Source organism: Dermacentor andersoni, chromosome 4 (genome assembly GCF_023375885.2).
Source record: "Dermacentor andersoni chromosome 4, qqDerAnde1_hic_scaffold, whole genome shotgun sequence".
Taxonomy (NCBI): Eukaryota; Metazoa; Arthropoda; class Arachnida; order Ixodida; family Ixodidae; genus Dermacentor; species Dermacentor andersoni.
In genome coordinates this window covers 83,112,542-83,137,187 of record NC_092817.1, presented here as the reverse complement: position 1 = coordinate 83,137,187, position 24,646 = coordinate 83,112,542, and the positions used below count along the sequence as shown (strand labels likewise).

Here is a 24,646-nt window from a genome sequence, read left to right as displayed (position 1 = left end):
AATTACACACACACGAAGTAAAAATGAATCTCTTGACGCTGCGTTATGCCCTGTAACTCACGCATGTGCACACGCAATTAGTAAGATGTTTGGATGCATGCGATGGTCTCAATCTTGCAAGGGGGATCAGTTCATAATTTAATCTTCTTCATTACGTGTGCGTACTGGTTTTGGTGGGTTTCTTACATTCTGCGTTATCAGTCTTCAACTTTTACCACAGTTTCCTGTTTCTCAGCTCTTCCTCTACACTGTCCTAGCTCCTTTTTTTTTTAGGTCAACTCCGTTTCTTCTTGTCGACGGAGTCAATTTCTAGGGCTTTCTTTTCGGCATGACTGTCGTCTCTGCTCTTGAACCCTTGGCGAAGTTTCCGGCAGTTCGACCTTTCCCGTTCCAAGCTGTCTCTGCCTTCGTTGCTCTATACGCGCATCCATCTCAGCGTCCTCGTTTCGACCACTTCTGACCGACGCAAACCCGTTTATAATTTATGGAACACACCCAGGTAGGAACATCGGCCAGTCCATTGGCGATTTTCTTTTGATTTCATGACGCCATGTTTGTCCTGTCACACGAGGAATTTCTCAGTTTAAGTGGCAGCGGCATCAAATAATCACGGTCGTGAACCAGCCAGCGCATTCGCACAACCGTTTTCATACATTCGAATTGACTGTAAGTACCGCACACATTGGTGGTTACAGATAGAAAACGGCAGCGTTCGAATTCCAAGATGGCGACACACAAACGTTTGCGTAGTCTATATACAGCTGAGCAGCCGACTGAAGAGTTATGTACGTCTGCAAGCGTGCTGTCTGAAAGTTAAAGAAAGGTCACCCTAGAAAACCTTGGATATTCATCATGCATCCTTCCTTGTCTTGTCCTGCTTCGCAGCGCACTGTTCCACGGTGTCTCGGGTATACAACAGGAACACGAGAAGACATTATTGCTTCCTTTCTTTTTGTTGTCCTTGAGAAACGTTTTCCAGTCGAAAATTCCTCCGAGTCTGGAACAAAAGCCCTCCGACGGTGCGCGTTTCAACCGACGACCTGGTACTTTCGCTGCCCATCGCGCACGGCATCTCTCGAAGGCAGCGCAGACGCCAACGTTGACATGCACGAGTTCCCGTTGCGCGCTCTCGCTCGGCTGCCCATCACGGGGCTGAAAACTGCAGTGGCATGTGTTCTTCCCACGGTCGCCCTGTCACGAACCGTGCATTCGGGGGGAGCAGCGTCGCCGTTTTCGTATGCACCGAGTTGGCGTGCACAAAGGCTTCTTAACCTTTAGAGCTGACCGTCCATTCGCTGTCGTTTTCGAATGACCGACATATATGAAGAATTCGCTTCTTGACAAAATTATTCAGAACATAACTTTCTTTTTTGCTGCGATATTTGCATTTCGGTTCAGATGCAATATCTGAGGAAGAGTAAGTCCTATTTGCTGTCGCTTTACTTAGGTTCTGATGACAGCTTGTAAGTTCCAGGGGATCCGTATTCACAAAAAGACGTTACAATAAGATTATTCGCAAGATTAAATTTCAGTGAATCCTGCTTCCGGACATATCATCATCAAAGGCGGCCGACAAATAGCAAATAGCACTTACGAACGAAAATATATCTGAATTCGGGCCCAGTTTTCTGATGCAAACGTGCAAGGAGCGTGTTCATTATTCCTGCTTACTCGTTCATCAAGAGAGGCATGAGCAAGGGCAGTGTGACATCTTTGGCAAGAGCCCTAACATTGACGGTGGCTCGCGCAGCGATGACCGCCGAGCCAGGGTGTGTACTGCATCCGTACTCTCTTGAATATTTTGTGCGTATTTTATTTTCTGGTTGCCACGACGGTGACGATGATACATTTCTTTGGCACGGCGTATAAACGGTCAGAGAGTGAAATAAGCTATAGCAGCCGCCCTTGTGATGCGAAAAAAGAAAGGATAAAGGAGAAACAGTTATTATTTGAGAACTATAACGTTCAAGAGGAGAAAGAGCACCACTTGGAAATGGAAACAAAGATTAAACAAGTTAACGGCTCAGCACGTAAGAATTTATATTTGTTTACGTTAAACAGTTGCACTGTACAACGCTTAAGAATTTACAAAGCTTACTTCCCAATTTGTTCCTCAATAAAAAGAAAAAGGAAGAAATTTACTGAAGCACACGAACGCCTGTCTGCGGCAGGAACCTAGTACCACTCGCTCACTGTAAAATAATTTACACCCTAAAAAGTGAAAAAGGGTGTAAATGTGTGTATAACTCACACCCTTAGGGTGTCCGTCATATAGATAACACCCATAGGGTGTGAGTTATAGACACATTTACACCCTTTTTCACTTTTTAGGGTGTAAATTATTTTACAGTGCTCAGGGATGTCACCTCCTTGCTCGGCCCATCGTCTGCTTAATTTTCTGCATTTCGCTGCTAGACAAAATGTGAAAGTAGTGCTGTGACAACAAAGACGCAGGCAGAATAATGAAACGTGCTTTAGTGACAATAATTTCTTCCTGAGATTCGGTGAACGATGAAAAGTCTGTTTCAAAGCGCGTAGGGGCGATGGTCAAAATGAAACTGCGTACTTCGGCGTCCTTCTCAATTTTCTTTTTTTTTTTTTAGTTTTGTCGTAGACGTTCGCTGGCTAGAACGTGGCCTTGACTTCGTCACGGTCGTCTCACTTCTCTGAGACTTTTATTCTCTCAACTATCTTTATCCCCCATCCCTTCATTTTTTTCCCCTCTCCACGAAGGTCCTGTGAAATAGACAAGGCCTTCTCACTAATGAACAACTTAAACGAGCGGTCTGCCCAAACAGAGGCGTATCTCTGCGCTGGGGTTCTCAGCCAAAAGGACCCGAGCGTCTTACATGAGAAGAAGCGAGACTCACGACACAAATCGCAAAAGAAAAAACACAAGTCACGCGCAACAAAACAAGAGGAGCCATCAAGAGACGGCTTATACATGCGCTCAGTCTCTTAGAGTCCCGATGCACCGCAGCGCTTTCTCCCCTGCAGACGTCCAGCAATGGATCTACAGGGGGTCACAAAGCATTGCCCGGTTGGGCGTGCAGGGCTGAACCGTTGTAACTCTCGGACGCACGCGCATCTCTGCAGAGTGGGGGCACCCCGCCCGCGATGTTATTTTAAATAGAGACATTTGTTCGGTGGTAAAGGAATGGGTGTAGCTGTTGGGGTAGTCTCGGGCGGGAAGGGGTAGATGCGGCTGCTCGCAGGTACTCTCGGGCACTCGGTGTAGTTCGTATACGCGCAGAGTCTACCTGCGTGTACGCCTCGCAGGGCGATCGGCTCGCGCGGACGATCTCGCCGGAGGAGCGGGATGGCTAGCGAGTGGCCGAAATGGGACGGCGATCGCCGTCGTCGCCGTCAGCGGCGGGGGAAGGGTAGAGCAGCCGGGCCCCTGACCCAGATGAAGCGGCCCGCGCGCGGCTGACGCGTATAAAGAGCGTCGTCCGCGCCCGGCCACCCCCAAAAAGCGGCAAAGCAGCCGGCTGGCTTTCTCCCCTCGCTCCGGACTCGCACTGTGCGCCGCGCGCCAGCATGGGCCACGTGAGTATATGAGCGCCGCCAGCCTCTGCGAGCTCTGCTTCACCGCAGCATTCGTCGTCGCGCACTCTGGATATGTCTTCGGTGGACACGCGCGCGACTCTCGGGAGGCGTCGTGTTTGTCAGAGCGGGGAAAGTGTTCGATGGCGAAAGTGGCTCCGAGCTTGAGAGTGAGCTCCGTGGATCGTGGTTCCCGTCTCCGTGATGTGTGCGCGCGCGCATGCACACGCACACACACGCGCACACACACGCGCACACACACGCGCACACACACGCGCACACACACGCACACACACACACGCACACACCTACTTTCCAGCGATCCCCTTACGCTGAATACGCCGGCTCTCGATCGTCAGATCAATGAAACTAAACAGCGTCAAACTGTGATCGGTACTTCGGAAGGAAGGTCACCTATACATGAACTTGGAAGACGGATGGCTCCTCGTTTTGAGGCGGCCGAATAGTTCAGATGTCCGCACTGAGAGAGGAAGTTAACAGTTTCCTTGGCAGCTAAGAATTCCTCCTCCAACTCTTCTCGCTTTGTCCCACACTAAACCGCGATCGGTGATATCGTGCAGCTGTTATTGAATGTGGTGCTGGTGGGATAAACCGATGCGGAGGAGCAAGATGGAAACTGAACCTGGCGATGGCAATAACTGCGACAGACCACAGCGTACAGTGTCTGGAGAAAGTGTGCCTGTCACTTCACTTCCCATCGGCCGAAGCTGTCGCGTGGTGCACAGAGCTGGTGCTTTGGTGCCGCTATCGGCAATTTGGAGCAGTATCAGCGAGAAATGCTGTAATTTTAATGCCTGTTAGTGCAAGAGGTCGAGCGCACGTCCCGCTGGATTCTATACATCTGTGCTGCTCAGTTTTAACGAAAGGATGCAGCTTTCTAAACTGACCGTCCATTCGGTGTCGTTTTCGAATGACTGACCAATAATTCACCTCTTGACCAAATTGTACAGAACATCACTTTCTTTTCTGCGATATTTGCATTTCGCTTAAGATGCAATGTTTGAGGAAGAATAAGTCCTATTTGCTGTCGCTTTACTTAGGCTCTGATGACAGCTTGTAAATTCCAGGGGATCCGCCCGATACACAAAAAGACATCGCAATAAAATTCTTCGTAAGATTAAATTCCAGTCAGTCCTGCTTCCGGTCTTATTATCATCAAAGGTGGCCGGCAAATAGCGACAAGCACTTACGAACGATGATATTTGCGAATTCGGGCCCAGTTATATGGCGCAAATGTACAAAGCGCGTGCTCATTATTCCTGCTTATTCGATCATCAAGAGAGGCCTGAGCAATGACAGTGTGACATCTTTGGCAGGAGCGCTAACTTTGACGGTGCTTCGCGCAGCGTTACAGCCGTACTCTCTTGAATATTTTGTACTTATTCTATTTTCTGGTTGCCCCGACTGTGATGATGATATATTTCTTTGGCACGGTGTATAAAAGTCCACAAAGAGTGAAATAAGCTAGAGCAGCTGCCCTTGTGAAGCGAAAAAAAGTATAAAGGATAAATAACAATTATTTGAGAACCATAACGTTCAAGAGCGGAAAGAGCACCACTTCGACATGAAAACAAATATTCAACAATTAACTGCTCAGCACGTAAGAATTTATATTTCTTTACGTTAAACAGACGCACTGTCCAGCACGTAAGAATTTACAAGGCTTAATTTCCCAATTTGTTCCCCAATAAAAAGATAAAGGAAGAAATTTACTGAAGCACACGAACGCCATGTCTGCGGCAGGAACCTAGTACCACTCGCTCAGGGATGTCACCTAATTGCTCGGCCCATCGCCTGCCTAATTTTCTATATTTCCCTGCTAGACAAAATGTGAAAGTAGTGCTGTGACAACAAAGACGCAGGCAGAATAATGAAACGTGCTTTAGTGACAATAATTTCTTCCTGAGATTCGGTGAACGATGAAAAGTCTGTTTCAAAGCGCGTAGGGGCGATGGTCAAGATGAAACTGCGTACTTCGGCGTCCTTGCCAATTTTCTTTTCTTTTCTTTAGTTTTGTCATAGACGTTCGCTGGCTAGAACGTAGCCTTGACTTCGTCACGGTCGTCTCACTTCTCCGAGACTTTTATTCTCTCAACAATCATTATCCCCCATCCCTTTATTTTTTTTGGAGCAGTATCAGCGAGAAATGCTGTAATTTTAATGCCTGTTAGTGCAAGAGGTCGAGCGCACGCCCCGCTGGATTCTATACATCTGTGCTGATCAGTTTTAACGAAAGGATGCAGCTTTCTAAACTGCGGCCTTTCAACGCCGTAGCTTTTTTTTTTTCGGTTTAATTGAACGACAGCGGTGTTTTTCGAGTTATTGCCTTACACGCTTTAGTGCCTGGGATTAGTCTGGATTGTCAAATTTAATCGAAGCGTTCGTCTATGGCTGAAAGGATTAGCCAACGACGGCCTTCAACTTGGCCGTCAACGCACAGCTTGCTAGTTCCGCGCTTCGCCCTTTGCTTAAACAACGCCGTCGGGAACGGCAATCGAACTTTTATGAACTTAGACTTTTGATGCAGGCCATCTAGCCCTTATCACCATCGCCCCTGCGTTTTTCGAATGATGAAGTCGCTGAAGACGCAGCTAAGAACAGAGCAAGGCGTCGGGACACCTCGAAGCTATTCTCTCCGTTCGCCGTCGCCAGAACCGTGGAGTGAACGCGGGCAACTTCAGGCAGGCACGTGCTTCCTCTACACGCCGATCGGGGCAGAGCGTGGTGAACGGGTATGGCGCCCGCTACAATCAAGTACTGCGAGTCGTCCTTGCCCGTTAATAATGTATGCGCTGCCCACCGCATCTGGACAATCCAGCTTTAGGAGCATGCGCAGCGCAGTCACTTCGACGATGCTGCCCCTCGGTCCGTCTACAAAAGCGACTTCAGCGCATTGGCTGTGCTGGAAAAGATGCAGCCGCGTTTCGTTGACCCGTCTTGGATGAACGCGCTCGATGCTCTCGTTTTCGACGTCAGTTCGCGTTCCGCGATCAGTTCAGCATCGAGTAGGCATTTCTTAACGACGTCGCCAGCGGCCTTGCCTTGCTTCGCCTTGTCTTCTTCTTTTCTTCTTCTTATTTTTTTTTTAGTTGCTCAGGTGTCACTGACCGAGCTCCACCTATATGCAGACGTATCCTCTGGCAAGCGCGTGTTTGTAGCAAAGCGGGGAACCTATAATTAAGATGGTTTGCTGGAAGAGTCGAAAAAAAAAATAAATAAAGAGACCACCATTTGCAGTTGAGAAAAAATGCGGGGATGTTTGCGCTGTAACGAAAAATAATTACCCAAATGAGCTCTTTCACATTACGAATGCTCCAAATGCGTAAAACTTAATTTTTTCGACTCTGGTAGGGCGGCAGAACTTTTCCGTTGAGGGAGGGATTTAGTTCTCATTGTTTACCGTGGGACAGCGCGTAACTTACCAAACTATTATGAGGAAAACTAGAGCTGATTAACGCTATGCGGCGGTTTATCTAGTTAAAGGAAAACAGACGTGAAGAACTATCCGTGGTAGATACCGCGGTTCTGTCACGTCAGCATGCATTACTTCAGCAGGTGGACTTTACTTGCCAGACAAGTTCCAGAGTGATTATCGATCTAATTACCTATTTTTTCACTAATGAACTTTGTAATTAATCGATTAAGAGGGCATGTACCAAGTGCGACATTAAAGCCAAACATTAATGAAGCAAAATAATGTAGTAGAAAAGCTATCTTTAGCACAAATTTCGAGAACCACGCTCTCAGCGAAATGCACTGATGTTCCTGTTAACACTTAGCGGCACACAATCTTACACAGTGCCGGCGAGTGTTAGCTGGAACGCCAGTGCATTTCGCCGGAGACTTTGAGAGTCGCATTTCTTCAAACTAGCGCTGAGCACAGAATTTGTGCTAAATGAATATTATACTTCATTACCGCCCGATCTTCAATCCCCCAATAAGGACATGTGCTTTGAAGTGATTAATTACAAGGTTACTTTCTGAAATTTTGTTCATCAGCTAATCTCACTCTGCGATTTGTCTTGCAAGTGGCGTGCAACTCTTCAACCGCCGCGGTTGCCCAGCTGCTATGGCGTAATATTCTGCTACCACGCTCGAGGTCGTGGCTTCGACTCCCGGCTGTCGCGCCGCACGCTCATGTACTTGCTCGTTTAGACGCACGTTAAAGAACCCGAGGTGGTCGAAATTGTTGTGGAGTCCCCCGCAACGGCGTCCCTCACAGTACCAGAGTTGCTTTGCATGGGACATTAATCACCGTGAATCGATGAATAAGTACCCACCCCTTCAAGTAATCCAGGTGACGTGGCAGAATAGCGATATCTACCACCAGCAGACATTTCATTATTAGTTTCCATTAATCTAGGTAACCCGGTATATGGAAAATCTGACGAGAGAGACGCCACAAAGATGCGGCGACGCTGTCGCCACCTTTCGACAGCAAAAAAAAAAAAAAAAAAGAAAGAAAGAGAGAGAGAAAAAAACCATTCAAGACACCGATTAGCGAAAAAGGAGAAGAATCGAAGTTTCTGTGTATAGTCACCTGTTCGTTACTAATGCGTTATGCTTCGTCACGCCTCATTGTTCAAACACACGCATCCCGTCCGGCGACGTAAACCAAATCAACGATCTAAGCGAAACCTGCCACTCTCAGGCTGCGCCAGTCTGAGGAAGTTGAATTTCGCGCCTGCCCAGCCACTAGCGCATGTCACATCGACTGGCGAGTCTCATCTCGACCAGCCAGTGAAATCTCGCACATCTCGCATCTGAATGCGCACCGCAGGGTACGAACTCAAATCGGCGCTAAAAGCAGCGGTCGAGTGGCAGCTTTATAAAGCAGCACGAATAGAATGAGCCACACTTACGCACGATGGAACGGATAGAGTGCGACGCGTTCGACGCCCGCCTAGCCGCGACAATCGCGTAGCGTCGCTCTAGGTCACCACGCTCGTGTCCACTCCCCCCGCCCTCCTTTCTATTCTTTCGATTTTTTATTTTTTTTTACGGGAGCAGATTCTCCTAAATGGGCGACGGACGAGACGCACTGTCGACTATTGCCTCGTTGAGAGGGAAAAGCATTGCGCGGTGGCCGTGCGATGCGAGATAGGAGTGCAGGGGCTGCTGCTGCAGCTACTGGCGTACGCTCTTGCGCGTGACGCACGCTTTCGCCTTTCGCTTTCCGCGCTTTCCATATCGCGCGTCCGCGTCTTTTTTTTTCCGCGTGCCAGCTTTTCGAAGCCCGAGTCGCTGGCCGCCTACGGCGGCAGCCCTTGTCGTACTCGTCGTGCGTGCTCCCGTATACAGTGCGCGCAGCGGGTGTTTCGGTGTGAATTTAACTAACTGAGTTTAACTAACCAGTTATTAAATTAATTGCTTTGGTTAGCGGACAGTCCTCACTCACGGAGTAAGCCGGTCAGACGCGCATCTATATACTTGATAGGCATCTCTAGTTCGGCACAAGCATTGAAATGTCTGTTATTGCGCATAATGCACTAGTGTTACTGTTAATAACTTCTAGCCCTCTCCCCCCTCCTCATCCAAACAAAAAACAGCAGAGAGAGAGAAAGAAGAAAAGAGAAAGCTTTCCTTGCTTACTGCTGAAGTCAAAGGAAAAGAACGCTTTAAAAACGCCATTGTGTATCGTGGCCGATTTTGCTGTCGAATATTTCGATGCAGGTGCCATGGTCTCCGCATAGCTATGCGAACCTGCTTTAAATATTTGCAGAATTCTACTCCGCACTTGTAACATGCTCTCCGAAGTATTCAATTACAAAAGGTAATTAGCGATTTTTCTTAACTTACAATGTTAGGCAGTGATCATTGCACCGTTTCAGATTGCCCCTGGTTCGAATGATGTGTCAGCGAAATTAACTTCCATATCAGAAGAGAGAGAATAGAGAAACGAAAGTTGTAGAGGTCAACCTCACGCGCGTCCGGTTTGATATCCTATACGTATATAGTGAAGATGGTTAAGAGATGGTAAGAAAGAAGGGAAAGGGAGCACCCAGAGGGCCGCTTCATCAGGAGAGGTACATGCAGCTTACAATTAGTTAAAAATTAATGAAACAAATTCTGGCGTTTTACGTGCCAAAACCATGATCAGATTATGAGGCGCGCCGTAGTGGGGAACTCCGGATGAATTTGGACAACTTAGGGTTTTAACGCTTGGGGCATTAGCTCTCAACTTTAACGTGCGCCTAAATCTTATTAAATGAGTGATTTCGCCTTCGGCCACATCGAAACGAGGCGTCGGTATTGAAATGCGGTATCGAGCTAGCGGCTTCCGAGCAATCTGGCTCGATATGCCGCGTCGCCCCGTGCCCACATTCTTCACCCGAAGCACTGAAATAAATCTGCTAATATTTACCTTATCCACATGAAGTCCACATCGCCTAAGGAATTCAGGAACAGCCGAGACATCCTCCTCCCGAATGTCCCCTGTTCTCGCGGGAATACTATACGTTATAACATTTTTATGTGCTCTATGCTGATTTAGGGGATCAGTCCTTAAAGAAAAATAGTGTAATAAGTATTCGCGTACGTGCGGGCGTGCGTGGGCAACGTTAGTATTCAATGCGCTGACAGAAACAACGTTAATCTAAGCGCGCTCCGTGTCCACATACCTGAATCAGTGCAACTTGGCGTCTGCGAGTGGCTCTTAATTCTCATAATACGCGTCTGCATTCTGCTCACAGTTATTTGGAAAAACGCGCGCGAAGTCCGTTGGCCACGCGTTAACGGAAGATAGGAAGTTTGACGATTACCTATATGACAATAAAGGGCCCTATAACGTAAAACTATTCCAATTTGTTTTTATTCCACTCTCCTGACGTCAAATTTGCGTAACCGCCGACGCAAGCATCGGGCGGTCACCCGCAGGGTTGTCTGAACAGACCAATCAAACGCTCTCCTCGTTCATGGGAGGTCACTTTTGTTTGCTTGAAAAACGAGTAACATAGCCTACATTTAGCGGTTTTTCTTATCTAAGTGGCTGACAAGAGGCGAGGAGCATGATCAAGCGGAGAGGGATTCAATGAGGCGGAGCCACTGCACTGAAAATCGATAACCTCATGAAGAGGGTGGAGCCGGCGTCTGCGATCGGTCTGCTTTCCCTTACTTAGCTTGCGGTGGCTGGTCAAAAATCGCGGCGGCATGCAACGGAAGCATAAGAATGACGCTAAAACGGATCCTCAGCAAACAATAATTGGCAGAACGAGGTCGTGAACGTGCCGAAAGTGCTCAAAAATGTTGCACGGCCACGCAAAAAGCTTTATTATACGCAAATAAGCCCATGCTTTCCGGCCGATGCGAGTAGCCTGTACCTGAGCGATCGGTGGCAGCCATCTTTTATTCCTTTCGGAACGGGGCAACCTGCGGCTATTCAGAAGAAATTTCTGTTTTCTTTTTCAGCATATTAATGCATCGTTAAAGTGTACACGTCACCCTGACGCGGTGAATTTTTGAGGTTTTGTGATGTAGCGTGACAGGCAAGTGAAGTGGGTGCACCCCGAAAACTTTTGACCAATAGCCGAGGGCTAATGGCGAAAAGGTGTCGAATCAGAAATAACTATTTTTGTTTTATTTGGTCAAATAACGCATAATCAGTGTGTACACGTCATATCAGTAAGGGAGCTATCGCGGTTTTTATGACGTTGCGTGACCGACAGGTGAAGTGGGGGTGGTCCAAAAAAGTGTTTGACCAATAGCGGAGGGCTGATTGCAGAATTGGAATCGAAAAGTTTAGAATAGCTTTACGTTATAACGCCCCAACTTGATGGTTTCACCCGAAACAACGTGCACACAGGTACAATCGACATCAAAAAACCATCCTCGCGTTCTTGATTTTTCTTCCATGATAAGAAAAAAAAAAGAAGAAAAAAGAAAAACACTGCAACGCGACATTGACATTTGCTGAGTTTACCTAGTTCCGTCTCTCGTGGCGTCACGGTAGAAGCTTTCACGCACCTAGTTCAGCCCAAGCCTAAGTAACTTCTAAATGAGTGTCGCTGCTGTCAGACCCCGTTAACATGGTAGGCCTGCCTATGCGCTAGCCTGTCATGCCAGAGGGTGGTGCCCCTTTAACCGCTGCCATTTCCAGTACTTTTATGAGGAAACGACGCCAGCCTATAGCTGCATGCGGAACATTCCCTAATCTTGGTGGGCGAGGTTTGCAAACTTCGGCTGGAGGCGTGCAAGTGGAGAATTTGGAACGTATATGCACACCGCGGCGTCAAAGCAGTAAACAAATGAACATTGAGAGAGAGAGAGAGAGAGAGAGAGAGAGAGAGAGAGAGAGTGAGACGGCGGAGGTTATGAGTACGTTTACAGCGTGAACAAAAATGTGAATGCGATGCGCTACAGAATCATTGTTAAGCCGCTGTTTATGAAACGGTGGTCCACGGATGCACAGTGATCCTACGTTGAACGAGGAGAGAAGGGAAAAATGAAAGGGAAGGACTCCGCCACGCCCGCGTCCGGTTTGTTACCCTACGTGGGGGAAGGGGGCTAAAGGATGAAAAGAAAGAGGGGAAAAAAGGGGAAAGCAGTAGCACTGCGATCACGAGGGGTTCTTCATCACGGCAACAGTCTATCACTGAGGCTGGTAGGTTTCATAAGCTGTAGTAATGTCCGCGTATAGCTTTGTAACCCTACGACGCATGAGGTGACGATCCTAGAATCGTTGTCTCGCAAAATGGTCTGTGATCTAGCTGGTTTAATACATCCCGAAGAACACCGCTCTCGATGCCATAACAATGACAAAAGCACAATAAGTGTTCGGTCATCTCTTCACAGTTGAGCGAGTCGCACATAGGTGTCTCTGCCGCTTTAATAAATAATGAGTAGGCTTTCGTAATTGTCACCTCTAACAAGATGTGACACAGTATAAAGGGCCATCTGGGCAGGAAAGCTGTCATGGCATTTGCAGCTTCAATGAAGGGTCAGTCTGTAGAGTCGACAGTTCGAGACACTCGAGGTGTTCCAAGAAGTTTGGGTATTGATGCAAGCAAGTGAACGAAGACCCTTCGAAGAGTATGGGAACTGTCTGGGTTCCTTTATGGGCTGACCGGGCTGCATCATCAGCAAGGTCGTTACCGCCGATGCCGCAGTTACCCAGCAGCTATTGGAAGATGATGTCACGTCTAGAGACGGTTTGGTAGATAACTCCTTTCAGATACCAATTAGTCGTGAATCCTGCGTCGTAGAGCTGATTGCAAACATTGAAAGATAGCCTTAGACTCACAAAAATAAAAATAACAAAATAAAACACCTGCTTTCGAGGTTGTAGTTGCACGATGCAATTAATGGTAGCACGTAGGTCGGCAAGCTCCCTTGCTGCATACGTCATCATGTGGGACAATTTGAACTTGATTGTTACTAGTAAGGCCGGCATGACGGCAACACCTGTGTAGCTGGTACCGATCCGTCGGTGCATATGTGCATTATATGTCTATACGCCACGTTCGGTACTAACAATGTACCACAGGGGTAACAGAGGTCTTGCTATCGGTGTAAAAACCGACGGAAGGCAGTCTTGCTGACTTGCAAGAAGTTCTAAAAGAATGTTACTCGAAGTGTCGGTGATAGCAAAGCAGCAATGTAGTGAGTAGAGACTCGAGGAGTAGAACGTGTGCTCCGAGGCTGCCAATTTTGGCATATCTTGGGATGGGATGACGTCTATATCGCGATCAAGGTTGTTGCATGAGTTGACGTGCACAATGGTACTCCTGCACATACCCTAGCATGTCCTTGTAAACTCTCAAGGGTGAAAATATTCGTTTCGCATGTGTTTGCCGAAAGCAGCAAGGTGTAACGTAAGAAGCCTAGAAACACAGCTATGCAGAGCTGCAGCATGGACCACACCTATGCGCCCCAAATTTTCTCCGCACAGGAACTTCAGTATGGGAATAATCGAAGTTAGTCTCTTCTTGAGGTAGACGTAGTGAAGGCTCCACGAAAGATGCCTGTCAATGATCACACTTAAGGAGTGGTGAGTCTTCTGGCATGAAACAGCCTGGCCGCTGAAAAAGAGGGATTACGTTGTTTCGGGATTGCACGCAAACGCTATTAACGCGCATTTTCAGTGGATACATTAGGGCCTTGTCTGCGGAGAAAGAAACGTGTTAGGGTGGCTGCCCACTGAATCCTTACGCGCACTTTAAGACGGGTCACCGCAGAAGGCCAAAGAACGATATCGTCAGCTTATATTGATAAATGAACGGTCTCTAGGTTCCACGGGACAGTCACAGAGTCACACCTTTAACTTACAGTATCTGACGAAAGTCCGAGGGATAATACAGGTGGTATACTTTCGAATTACCCAGCCTATCTGTGTAGAAATGCGGTTTCTACAACCAGCCAAACCAAGTACGGAACACTAAACAAAATTTATATTGAACGAGATCCGCGTGTCTTACATGACGTGATGCTTAGCACCCTTGTTTTTGATATGCTAAATACTGTTAGTAATAGATCGCAGACTGCGAGTGAAAGCGTGTGAGTCGTAATGCTGCCCGCAGCCTAATTCCAATAAGACACTCTTCTACTGTGCACCTTTGACACTGTTATTTTCATTAGTCTTTTCTTTCCTAAGCATCGCCGTGCACTGCGTTTTTGTTTTGTGTTCACACAATAGAAGAGCGTCTCTCTTCTTGGGTTCATCTGCGCATGCTGCCTGGTGAGTGCGGATGACTTCGCCTGGGTGACCCACGAGCCGTTCGCCACGGAGAACCTGGTGTCCATCGCGCCGTCAGGGCCGCAGCAAGTGACCGCGGTGGCGCCCTGGCCACAGCAGTGGCACTCCTCTCCGATGCAGCAGCAGCAGCAACAGCAGCAGCAGCAAAACTTCAATCCAGTGAGGATGCTGTTCCATTCTTCCGGTCCGTGGAATAATCACGGCGGAGGTGGAGGTGGCGGCGGCAACGGAGGCGGAGTGAACGACATCACCACGGTTCACCTCCAAGGTCCGGGACCCGGTTCGTGGCAAGGAGGCAACGCTCCTTGGCAAACCAACAGTGTCGCATTCCCTTGGCAAATGCAGCAGCACCAACAGCAGTCTCAAAACCACCATCAAAACCACAATCAAAACCACGGCGGTCCGCCCGGAGATATCTCACTCCCGTGGTCCACCCAGCAACAGGGTCATATCGCCACTTTCACTTCCCTGCCAAGCCCTCCCGTTCAGCACCCACCCAACCCGTGGCAGAACACTGCTCCCATGGGCGGTGCTCCCTGGCAGTACCAGCAGAACCAGAACAACCACAACAACAATAACAATAACAACCATCCTCATCAACCGCACCAACAGCAGCAAAATCAGCAGCAGTCTAATCAGCAACACCATCCGCAACAGCCACAGCAGCCGCCGCCTCCTGAACCATCGCTGCCGAGGACCCAAGTGAAGCTCATCTACGTGCCGATACCCATCGTGAGGTCCGTGACGCAGCAGGCCGTGTCGTCGCAGCAGGGACAGTGGCAGCAGCAAGGTGGCGGCGGAAGTGGTGGCGGTGGAGGGGCTTCCGTGCAGGTCATCTGGCCGCAACAGCAGCAGCAGGGTGGCTCCCAGAGCGCGTGGCAGCCAGGCGTCAAGACAAGGGCATTCTCGGTGCCGGCCAAGACGATGGGCAGCGCGGGCGCTGTTATACCGATCGTCATCTCGCTCCAGACCACGAGTTCGCGGCCTTCACCTCCGGCCAAGTCCGAATTTTCACCTCGGGTGGCTACATCTCGCGCGGACACGCCCAGAAGTGCATGGTGGTGATGAACCGTTCGTTTGCAGGGTGTCACAAGTTTGGTCGATAGCCACCGACAGGCTCGAAATCGAAGGTGCGTTCATAAGTGACGATCGGCCACTGATTGGTGCAAGCGGCCCTTGCCACTGACAGAATGGTACTCCTAAATAAGGCTTATATGTACCTGTTTATTGTATTTCATCGCGAATCACTATGAGCGAATTGCGTGTGCCGATCTTTCACTGACGCTTCGCTTTGTAGATATACTTGCGGAAATTGGAGCGATATACGGTAGTCACACTTCGAGTGTGGAGGCCAAACATCCACAGACGTCATCAGAAAAAGAAGGGAAGTTATACATATTGCCCATGGTATATACGTTTGCTCAGCCAGCGCGCTTTTCGAAACACTCTAGGTGTAAAGGAAGAGACGTATTGTACCCGCGAGCCTTCTACCGTATCCCTACTTCCTATGTTCATTACCATAGACTACATGCAAAAATCTGAGATTATTGGGCGCTTCGGCACTACAAGACCTGAGTATTTGCATGAACAATCATTCTGCACGATGTATAGGGTTTCTGTCTTTTCCTCCCCCGACCTTACAGCCGTTTCGAAGCCATTGCATTTCCTTAATGCGCCAATTGCGACCAGTACGAAAGTTTACTTTCTGCCATGTCAGTGCATATGGGATAAAATGGTTGTCCTCATGCCTGCTGAATTCGTGACGTCGCAAAAACAAATGATGTGGCTGAGTGCCAGCTAAAATGAGCAGTGAGTACTAGTCAATGACGAATTTCTAAAAATACAATTTTTTTTTATCTAGAAAAAAAAAAGAACCTAGCGTGCATTGCCCACGAATTTATTAGCGTTCACTATATCTGCAAGAGGTAGTTGAGTTTCTGGTTGACCATCGAATCGACCCGTGCTACGCACAAAATAAAGCTACTCATCGTGATATCACGCTGGCATATGAAACCGTCGCCAAGGGACTGCCATGTTCCTACCCGGGTCAAATGCACGTCTCTGTGGCATCTCAGCTTTAGCCTTGGACAGCTTCTTTGTAGCCAAGAAGTACGGGAGGACGACACCACAGAATAAGTTTAAAAACAGCAGCTCGTTTGTATTATCCTGGCATTCTAAGAACGAAAGAAGTCGCGCGATTTCTTTCTTTTTTTGAGCAAGGGCGGTTGGGGGGGGGGGGGGGGGCAAGTAGATGTTTGTCCGAGAGCTGTCGCACTCGAGTGACCAGAGGAGTACATTTCCTCTGACCGGATAGAAGCGGAGTAAACTAACGTGATCTACTGAGGCGCATGAGGACGATCTAAAATGGAGTTCAATATGGAACGAGCACTTTCTCCCACATAAAGGAGCTGTCGACGCTCCATTGTTCTTAAAGTGTAGCGAGATAAAAAAAGCAGGACTGAAAGGCAGGGAGGTTAAGAAGGACTTGGACTGAATCCACTCGGCTACGCTACCATGGGGGGAAGGAGAAAGGGGAGGAAAATATTTAGGCAAGAAGAGACAGTCAACAGCAGTTAATGTTCATTGGAGTCACCGGCATAATGGAATACTCAGCGCTGCGTCGCAGACAGTTGACAGCAGCACTGAGGTCACGGGCTTCAGACTGTCTGTGTCTGACTTTATTGAGAGTAATCACAATCTCAGCGGAAGTTCACTGCGCACAATTAATATATTTGTCGAAAGGAATGAGACAACGCCACCGTAAGGGCCCCGAGAGAAGTTTCCGCGCAACTTTCATGCTTCGCACATAAAACGAATCGTTCTTGAAACTTTATGCTTGCAATGCAAGGCATTCACTTTGTTTTTGCACTTCTTTCGGGTATGCACATGGTGTACAGAGGTACTTTATAAAGAACGAAACCTATTTATATGTGACTATTTCTTTTTCATTCAAGCATCGCTTTTCGTTCATCCTCTTGAGGACGCCTTCATGAGCAAGTTTAGTTTGACTGTTACCAAATAAGCCCGCAAAAAAAAAAAAAAAAGATCGCACCGTAACAGAAACCTCCTAGGCTCTACTATGCAGAATTAAGTATTGCGTGCGCACGCCATGTATTGAAGCTCGTTTCTGCGTTTCTGCGTGAAAAATATGCTTTCGGGGTCAGATTGTGTTCTAGTGCGACCTTGGGAACTGAAGAGCCGTCTAGGTGTGCCTGCGTGAGTGCCGCGACACCGCATCAGCTTGCCCGGCGGCATTTGCCAGTTGGCTGCAGTTGGCCGCAGGGAAGCGTCGTTCTCTTTCTTGGTTAGTGAAGCTCCTATAAGCGCAGCCTCTGTCAACAAAATTTTGAAGCCATTGCGCGTGTGACGCGAGCTCTATCTCCGTTGCAAGGCTTCTGTAATGGACTTGGCACAGCGAACCTCAGTACTAGAACGAGAAGCGCAGTACATTTCATCATGTGGGTCTTCAGAGCCAGTTCAAATGGTGATACCAGCGTGCCCCTGAACGCCATGTCCGGTCACACATGAAGTTGTTCCCAAATATTTGACGAAGGCTCCACAACACAGCGTTGTCGTTTCTTTCTCTTCCGGGATATCGCATATTATTGCTCTCAATAAATTCGTGTGGCGGAACTGTCGGCAAGTATTTGCAATGCTAGCTGTGTCTGAAGCATATAATTTCCCGTTCTTCCTTCTCCCTTTGCTCTCGAACATTCATTTCAACCTCAATCCGACATACCCAGCATGTCGTAGACACTGCAGTATATTAAAGAAATTCAAGGTGCCGAAATAAGCAAGCCACGACATTTAATTTGCGTTTCTGTCGTTGACAGCACACCAAATTGAAAATTTATAAGGCTTGTTTTGAATTGAGAATGTCGTCTAATGTTACGCGACAGAAAGTTACTCTGGGTGTGGCAGAGATAAGGCGAAATAACCTCCTCGAAAAAATTCCGCTTATAGTTGCACTGACATAGAAAGTTACTGGTCCTGTGAAATGCATATATGTCAACTTCTTCCCCCTATTTGCTCACAGAAAACTAAATGACGTCCTCCTCTTTTGTAACAACATAAAAGCTCATCGACTTGCAACACCTGGCTATGTAAATAAGCGCTTATGCAAAAATTGTAATAAAGCACTTCATCCTGCATCACAACCGCCAACAAAACTACACAACAGTTGTATTACTTGGTCATCAGCATGAAGACTGTTGGTTAAAGTGTCCAGGTAAGTTCAGTGACGGAACGTAAATAGGAGTAGTTGCTGGTTAGTCGACGCGTTATTTTTCATCAAGGGTCTCTGGAGCGAACGACTTGTAAGCATTATAGTTAGCACACACTATTAAAGAAGTGGCGTTTATTTTCTGTACGGTTATTACTCTACCAAACGAGATACTTTTCCCATGAAGAAAGGAAAATAAAAGAACTGACTAATAAATGTACCAACTACACAAAAGTACCAACCACTAAATGTTTAACACTTCGGAAATACTGGTACCAGTTTCATGTGTCGTCAAGTATACTTGATTACATGGTACAGGCGATGCGGATCAGTCGCAAAGGTGAGTACTTCTTAAGCATATTTACATGACAGTGAAATTTGTAACACCACTGGTTGGACGCCGTGGTTTAAAGCTAACAAGCAGTGAGCTTTTGCTGGAACCTTTATGTTTGCACTAGTATACGTCACCGAAGAAACATGGAGAAGTTTTTAATAAGCAGTTACTTAGTTTTTCCTTTGGCCACTGAACTTGGCGAAAGTCCCAATTTATGCAGTGCTCCAATAATTTTACTTCATTAAAAGCGCAGCTTTGAAAAGTGTTACATTTACCGCCTGCTGCAGAATTCGCCTAACTGTGGATGATGGCGTGTCACATGGTCCAGGTGTCTACAAGCTGGGGCAACCATTACACTTCTTAGACAGTGTCAGCACTTTCTACCACACGTTCATTAAAGGTCAACTGCTTTGATGCCGGGAATTTAGAACCGAGACATTGTTCGCTGTGAACAAGACCCCCGTAGCAGGGCCGAAACGTCTTTCGTATTGAGCGATTGGGCGGCGCTCGATATTTGTCGTTAAGAAGTTTCCTGACCAGACGGATTTCCGTCGAACCCTGGATTTTGAATTCGATATTGTGATAGAGAAATTTTAGTCTGAACCTAAAAAAAATTGAAGAGATAACGCACTGATAGACAAAATCTGACTGTGCACAGCACTGTCGAAATAACCGATAACTTCTTTTCTCTCCTTGGTTTATTCTACAGTTGCAGTGGTACCTTTGTTATTACTGTTTGGCGCTAGCTAGTTCTATAGCCACGACAACCTAGGCCGTATGCAGCACCAAGCAAAGGCGGCCTTGCCAAAATAAAAATATAGAGCAACCTCCGGCGGAGCTTTCAGCACGGTACCGCGGCCATCAGTGAAAGCAATTTCATACGCACTGAGCCATCCTTCATTTCTATTGTCACATCAGTACCTCGAAGTCAGTATCAAAAAGAAAGGAAGAAGAAAGAAAGAAAAGATTGAGGATGCTTGAGATCAAGATGGAGCGAGTTTTGTCAGGAAACAGATTTTTTTTTTTGTTTTAGCGCATCAATGGCTTTAGAAATACTACGCTGAGACTCGGAAGATATCCGACGGTTGCTTCAGCCCGCGCAAGTGCAAGAACTTCTGACGGCAGGCGAGGATTATTGATGTAGGGGGTTTCAAGATCATAAACGTAGCTTTGATAACTAAACTTTGCCTTCAACAATATCAGGAAACGGTGCATAATCGCAGTCTCGGTGTGTGTTTCTTAGTACTTTTACACTGCAAAAGCGTACACAGCATATCCATTTAATCGACGAAGGCTGCGGGTCATTTTATCGACAGCTGTCACGGCGCTGCTCCGTCTCTAATGCGAACGGCCGTCGCCAAGTATACACGTAGTTTCGCTTTCGCCGTGCGTTGAACGGCCGATGTCAGAATGTTGCAGCTCATCCGCTTCGCACAAGATTGACGGAGAATGGTACAACCGAACCTTCTGATGCAGTCGTTCTTGTTCGTGACAGTTCACGGCGTAACAGTAGCGTCAACGACGGCGTCAATTGCGTCGCAGGGCGCGTCGCAGCAGCGCTCGTCTTTCGCTTTCTACGCGGGTCTGGCGAATGAGGCGATTAAATGTTCGAGGACGGTCTTGCGGGGCCTCTGACCAAGGAGACAAGTTGTTAGCTCGCCTTCTAAGTGCTACAGACGCAATAAACACGAAATACGCGCCAGGGACAAGTGAAATAGGGGCTTCGTGTTCGGTAGCTATACGCAGCCAACTGAGGCAGGGAGTCAGACCAGTCAGACTCCGCATACGACTCGATTCAGCGCCTCGCGCCTGCAGGAGGCGCCACGCTTCTTTCAAAGCTCCAGCGCAGGGGGCCTATACCCATCGTTCCCATGGTAACTGAACGATCGAAGCACCAGAGTCCCCTCTGGAATTTTTTTTAATAAACTTCATGGGTGGGAGAAATTCGTGCTGTAACTCTGGTTGTCCAGTTACGTGGTTCGATGTCGGAACTCTTGTATGTTAGCGTCCTGGGTCACGCGACCCCAACGGGACCGACCATTGTTTACCGGATGACGCAGGCAACGGCGATACTGGAGCACACAGAACAAACCTATCGTGGTCATTGGTACTGCGAGGAATATGAAATAATATCATGAGATATTGGTACACAAATTCTACGCTGAATCTAAAAAAATATTGACGACCCTGACTGTGCACTGCGCTAGCAAAATAACCGACAACATCTTTCTCTGCTTTGTTTGCTTCCCAGTTGCAGCGGCACCTTCGTTATATTATTGTTTAGCGCTGGCTAGTGCTAGCCACGCTTATCTAGATCATAAGTTCAGGTTGGGGCTCATGCGCACCAACCTGAACCCGTTGCGCCAGCGTCCTTTCAGAGTCAGAAGTAGACACGCTATTCAGATTTCACTGCAAGTCTAACGTTTTAGATAGAGATCAGTGCTTTGTAGGAAATTCTAGGGACAACGGTATATAAAGGGGAAGGGGGGGGGGGGGAGGGCCGGAGCACGGAGTTGACTTCCACTTATTATTCCAGTTAAACTTACCGGGGCTCGCGGCGGAACAAAGTCTTTGACTCGTCTGCTTAGGTCAGACGTGAGATACACGGGCAGCTTCTTTGAACGGACACGTCAAGCAGCACTGCATCGCTGTAAGTGCGGCCATTTACGTTCTTGTGAACTGGCCTTCTTCATCGGTAACAAAGAACTGATTTGAGATCAACGCCATGTCGTCTTGATTATCGTCTTTTAAGGAAAATGCACTTCGGTCTTGGAGGTGTATCCAGAAGCGCAGAAGAAGGTCCCGGCAATTTTCGTATCCACTGTTAAATGATAATCACTGACAATAACTAACATTTGACAATAACAGTGGATATGTCAATTTTTATATCCGCTTTCATTAATAGTCACTAACAATAACTTTGCTGTGTGCATTTCCTCGGCTTATTGTAGTGCTTATTATTTCTTCAATTCTTCGCGGTGCATATTGTTGTGCTCTTTCAGTCGCAATTACACACTTCAATTAAAGTGCTAGTTTTTTTTTCATGTTGTGTTTTAACACGTATGGATAGTGCAAGTTTAAGCGCTTCTTTTTGAGGCTCTCGTTAGACCACTTACAGCGAATTCTTCGTTGTTGTAGGGTGTGCTTGTTAAAATTGTTTGCCCCTGGAGGATGCGTAAAGGAACTCAGCAATGTATAGGATCAGCCCTTGGATCTTCGACATCAACGCGCGTGGCATTTGTTGACTGCAATCGCAAAATAAAGTGTGCTTCGTACGGACTGAATGACCAGCCCCGGTTTGTCATATTCTCTGCATTTTCGCTGTATAGCGCAATGAATATGCTGTGGTGCGGCGCGTAAATGTTGCCGCCTCATACTTAATTGTACAACTTCGCTCCGTGAATTGCAGGCCAATAGTCGAGACCAAGTAGAGCATTCTAAACCTAATGCGAATTTCTTGGGCACCGTGAATGCTGAAGGTTACAATGAAAAGACGTCCTGGGCTTCTAATCCCCGGATTAAAGAAACGAAATCGCCTGAAGTTACTTTGGAGCAGTTTCTCAAACTGTGAGTTCTGACCCCCGAATGGGTCATGAGGCTTTAACGCGATAGTGCTAAGAGCCTCGTGTAGCAGAAAATCCGGTGTCAGTGTCGGCGTCGGTGGAGTTGTCCGTGAGCGAAAATTTCCGCATATATTTAGGTATATGTATATGCCACACCTTGCTATATGACATGCGGTATATTTGCGAGTTATATTGCCACGCTATTCTATCGTTAAAATTGCTCAGACTTTGTCTTACATTCTTGACAAAGTTATTCCTCTAAATTTTGAGAATGACAGCCCACAAACAAATATCATGAAACAAAACACCGACAGCGCATGCCTTTTATGCTAAATCTTCCCATAGTTAAATACTTAAAGTGCGAAACAATAACAGAAATCTGAAAAATTAAGTTTTTTTTTGGCGCGGCTGTGCACTCCCTCCGGGATCGGTCCACGCAGGAGGCCGCATTTCTACTAGAAAGCTCGCCTTGGTGCATAGCGTTCGCCGCCAGTGTTCCCCGTAAGCATTACGGTTACATAAGCTGCAGTTTTCGGAATGCGTGAGAACCAGTCAGGGATACTTGAATGCTATTGCGTTCCACTCTTAAAGGCGAAGCTTAACCGTCCTCCATATTATTTTTCTGGAGGTCATGAAGGGTCAAACTATCACTATTACCAATGACATCAATGCATCTTTTAAACCTTTGAGGTGAAGCTTTGAACTATCCACTTCTCTCTTTGCATACTTTTGATTATCAGTGCGAGACGATGAAATGTTGCTTGGGAGGTAGCCAAAGAAATAATGTCGCATTTAAGGTCGAGGCTTCAAGGGCTAAAGTGCATCCTTCTCATTAAAGTACACGATTAAACCAATCCTTGTTAAAAATCATAACTAAGCATTTCGGTGGTTCTCTGATGTGGTTAATGTCTTTTAAATAAAATAGAATGTATATGTATACGTGTCACCTAACTTTTTTTTTCAGAAGGATTGCGCAGATGGCCATATATACAATCGCTCTGGAGACACTCTCTGCTGGAATGTCCGGTGTGCAAGATAGGTCACATTGAAATTTGAAACAGACCTGAAGATAGCTTCTATATATAGTTTCTTTGATAATACAACATTCCATACAGGTAGCTTCCGGGTGCAGCTGAACCTTCAAATCGGTAACCATCGCCTGTTGCTGCTATACAAAAAGCAACAAAACAGACAAGGACGGGCGCTACTATCAATTGTTTATTCACAGGCCTAATCTGTGAATAAACCGTTTGCATGTACAAACAATTTGCCCGATATATGCATGTGCTATTTGGTGCCTATGTACACAGTCACGTCGTCGCGTCGCAGAGAGAATAAGCCCTGACGTAAGTTCGCAGTTTCATCAAGAAGAATGCTGCTATTTGTATCAGCGAAGCTTCCATAAGCCTGCACTCTTCCGAGTACGATTTTATGCAATCCGCTCTGTGGCATGCGCGAACTTTATTTCTGTCCCGGTTTCTTCACCCGACGATGCTACGACGTGAAGGTGGTCATTTGCACCAAATAGTACATATATCGGGGGATGCTATGAATAAACAGTACTTTGCGTTAAGCTACCAAACTTTGTATGCGAGACAAGCTATAAGCCCAACAGTTAAAAATTAAATTGAATTATGGGGTTTTACGTGCCAAAACCACGATCTGATCATGAGGCACGCCGCAGTGGGAGACTCCGGAAATTTGGACCACCTGGGGTTCGCTAGCGTGCACCTAAATCTAAGTACACAAGTGTTTTCGCATTTCGCCCCCATGGAAATTAGGCTACCGAGGCGGGGATTCGATCCCGCGATCTCGCGCTTAGCAACCCACCACCATAGCCGCTATACGCAACCACGGCGGGTTAGCGTAACAGTCAGCGCTTCTGGACGATTCTCGTAGCCACGTAATGACGGGCGCAAATGAGCAGTCCGAACAGTGGATTCATGCTGCTGAGGATAATAGTAATGTAACTACAAATGGGAAGGGGGGGGGGGGGGGGCTACTGACTTGACGTTTCATACTTCAAACAATCTTCCTAGCAACAAGCATCCGCTTCCAGTGGTCGAAAAATGCTAGACATTGTTAAAGAGAGCAAGTTATTCCTCAACAATGGCTCCGCATCAGTAGCGTCCGCGTACTGTTTAGCAGCTGATAATCGAATTGATACCTTTTTCTCTGTCTGCACGCTCAATAATTTAGAAGCGAAAACTGCTCCAGCCATGGTTAACAAGTTCCTGACGTTTCGGGACCGGCTTGGTCCCTACTTCAGG

General features: G+C 47.2%; 1 protein-coding gene across 1 annotated transcript; it reads left to right on the top strand.

Moving 5' to 3' along the window:
* Positions 1–2,340: 2,340 nt before the first annotated feature.
* On the top strand, positions 2,341–18,617 carry LOC126536400 (uncharacterized). The gene is made up of 2 exons (XM_050183334.2): positions 2,341–3,549; positions 14,198–18,617. Exons 1-2 carry the CDS (start codon positions 3,541–3,543, stop codon positions 15,320–15,322), a joined length of 1,134 nt encoding a protein of 377 aa, XP_050039291.2. The 5' UTR covers positions 2,341–3,540; the 3' UTR covers positions 15,323–18,617.
* Positions 18,618–24,646: the final 6,029 nt, after the last annotated feature.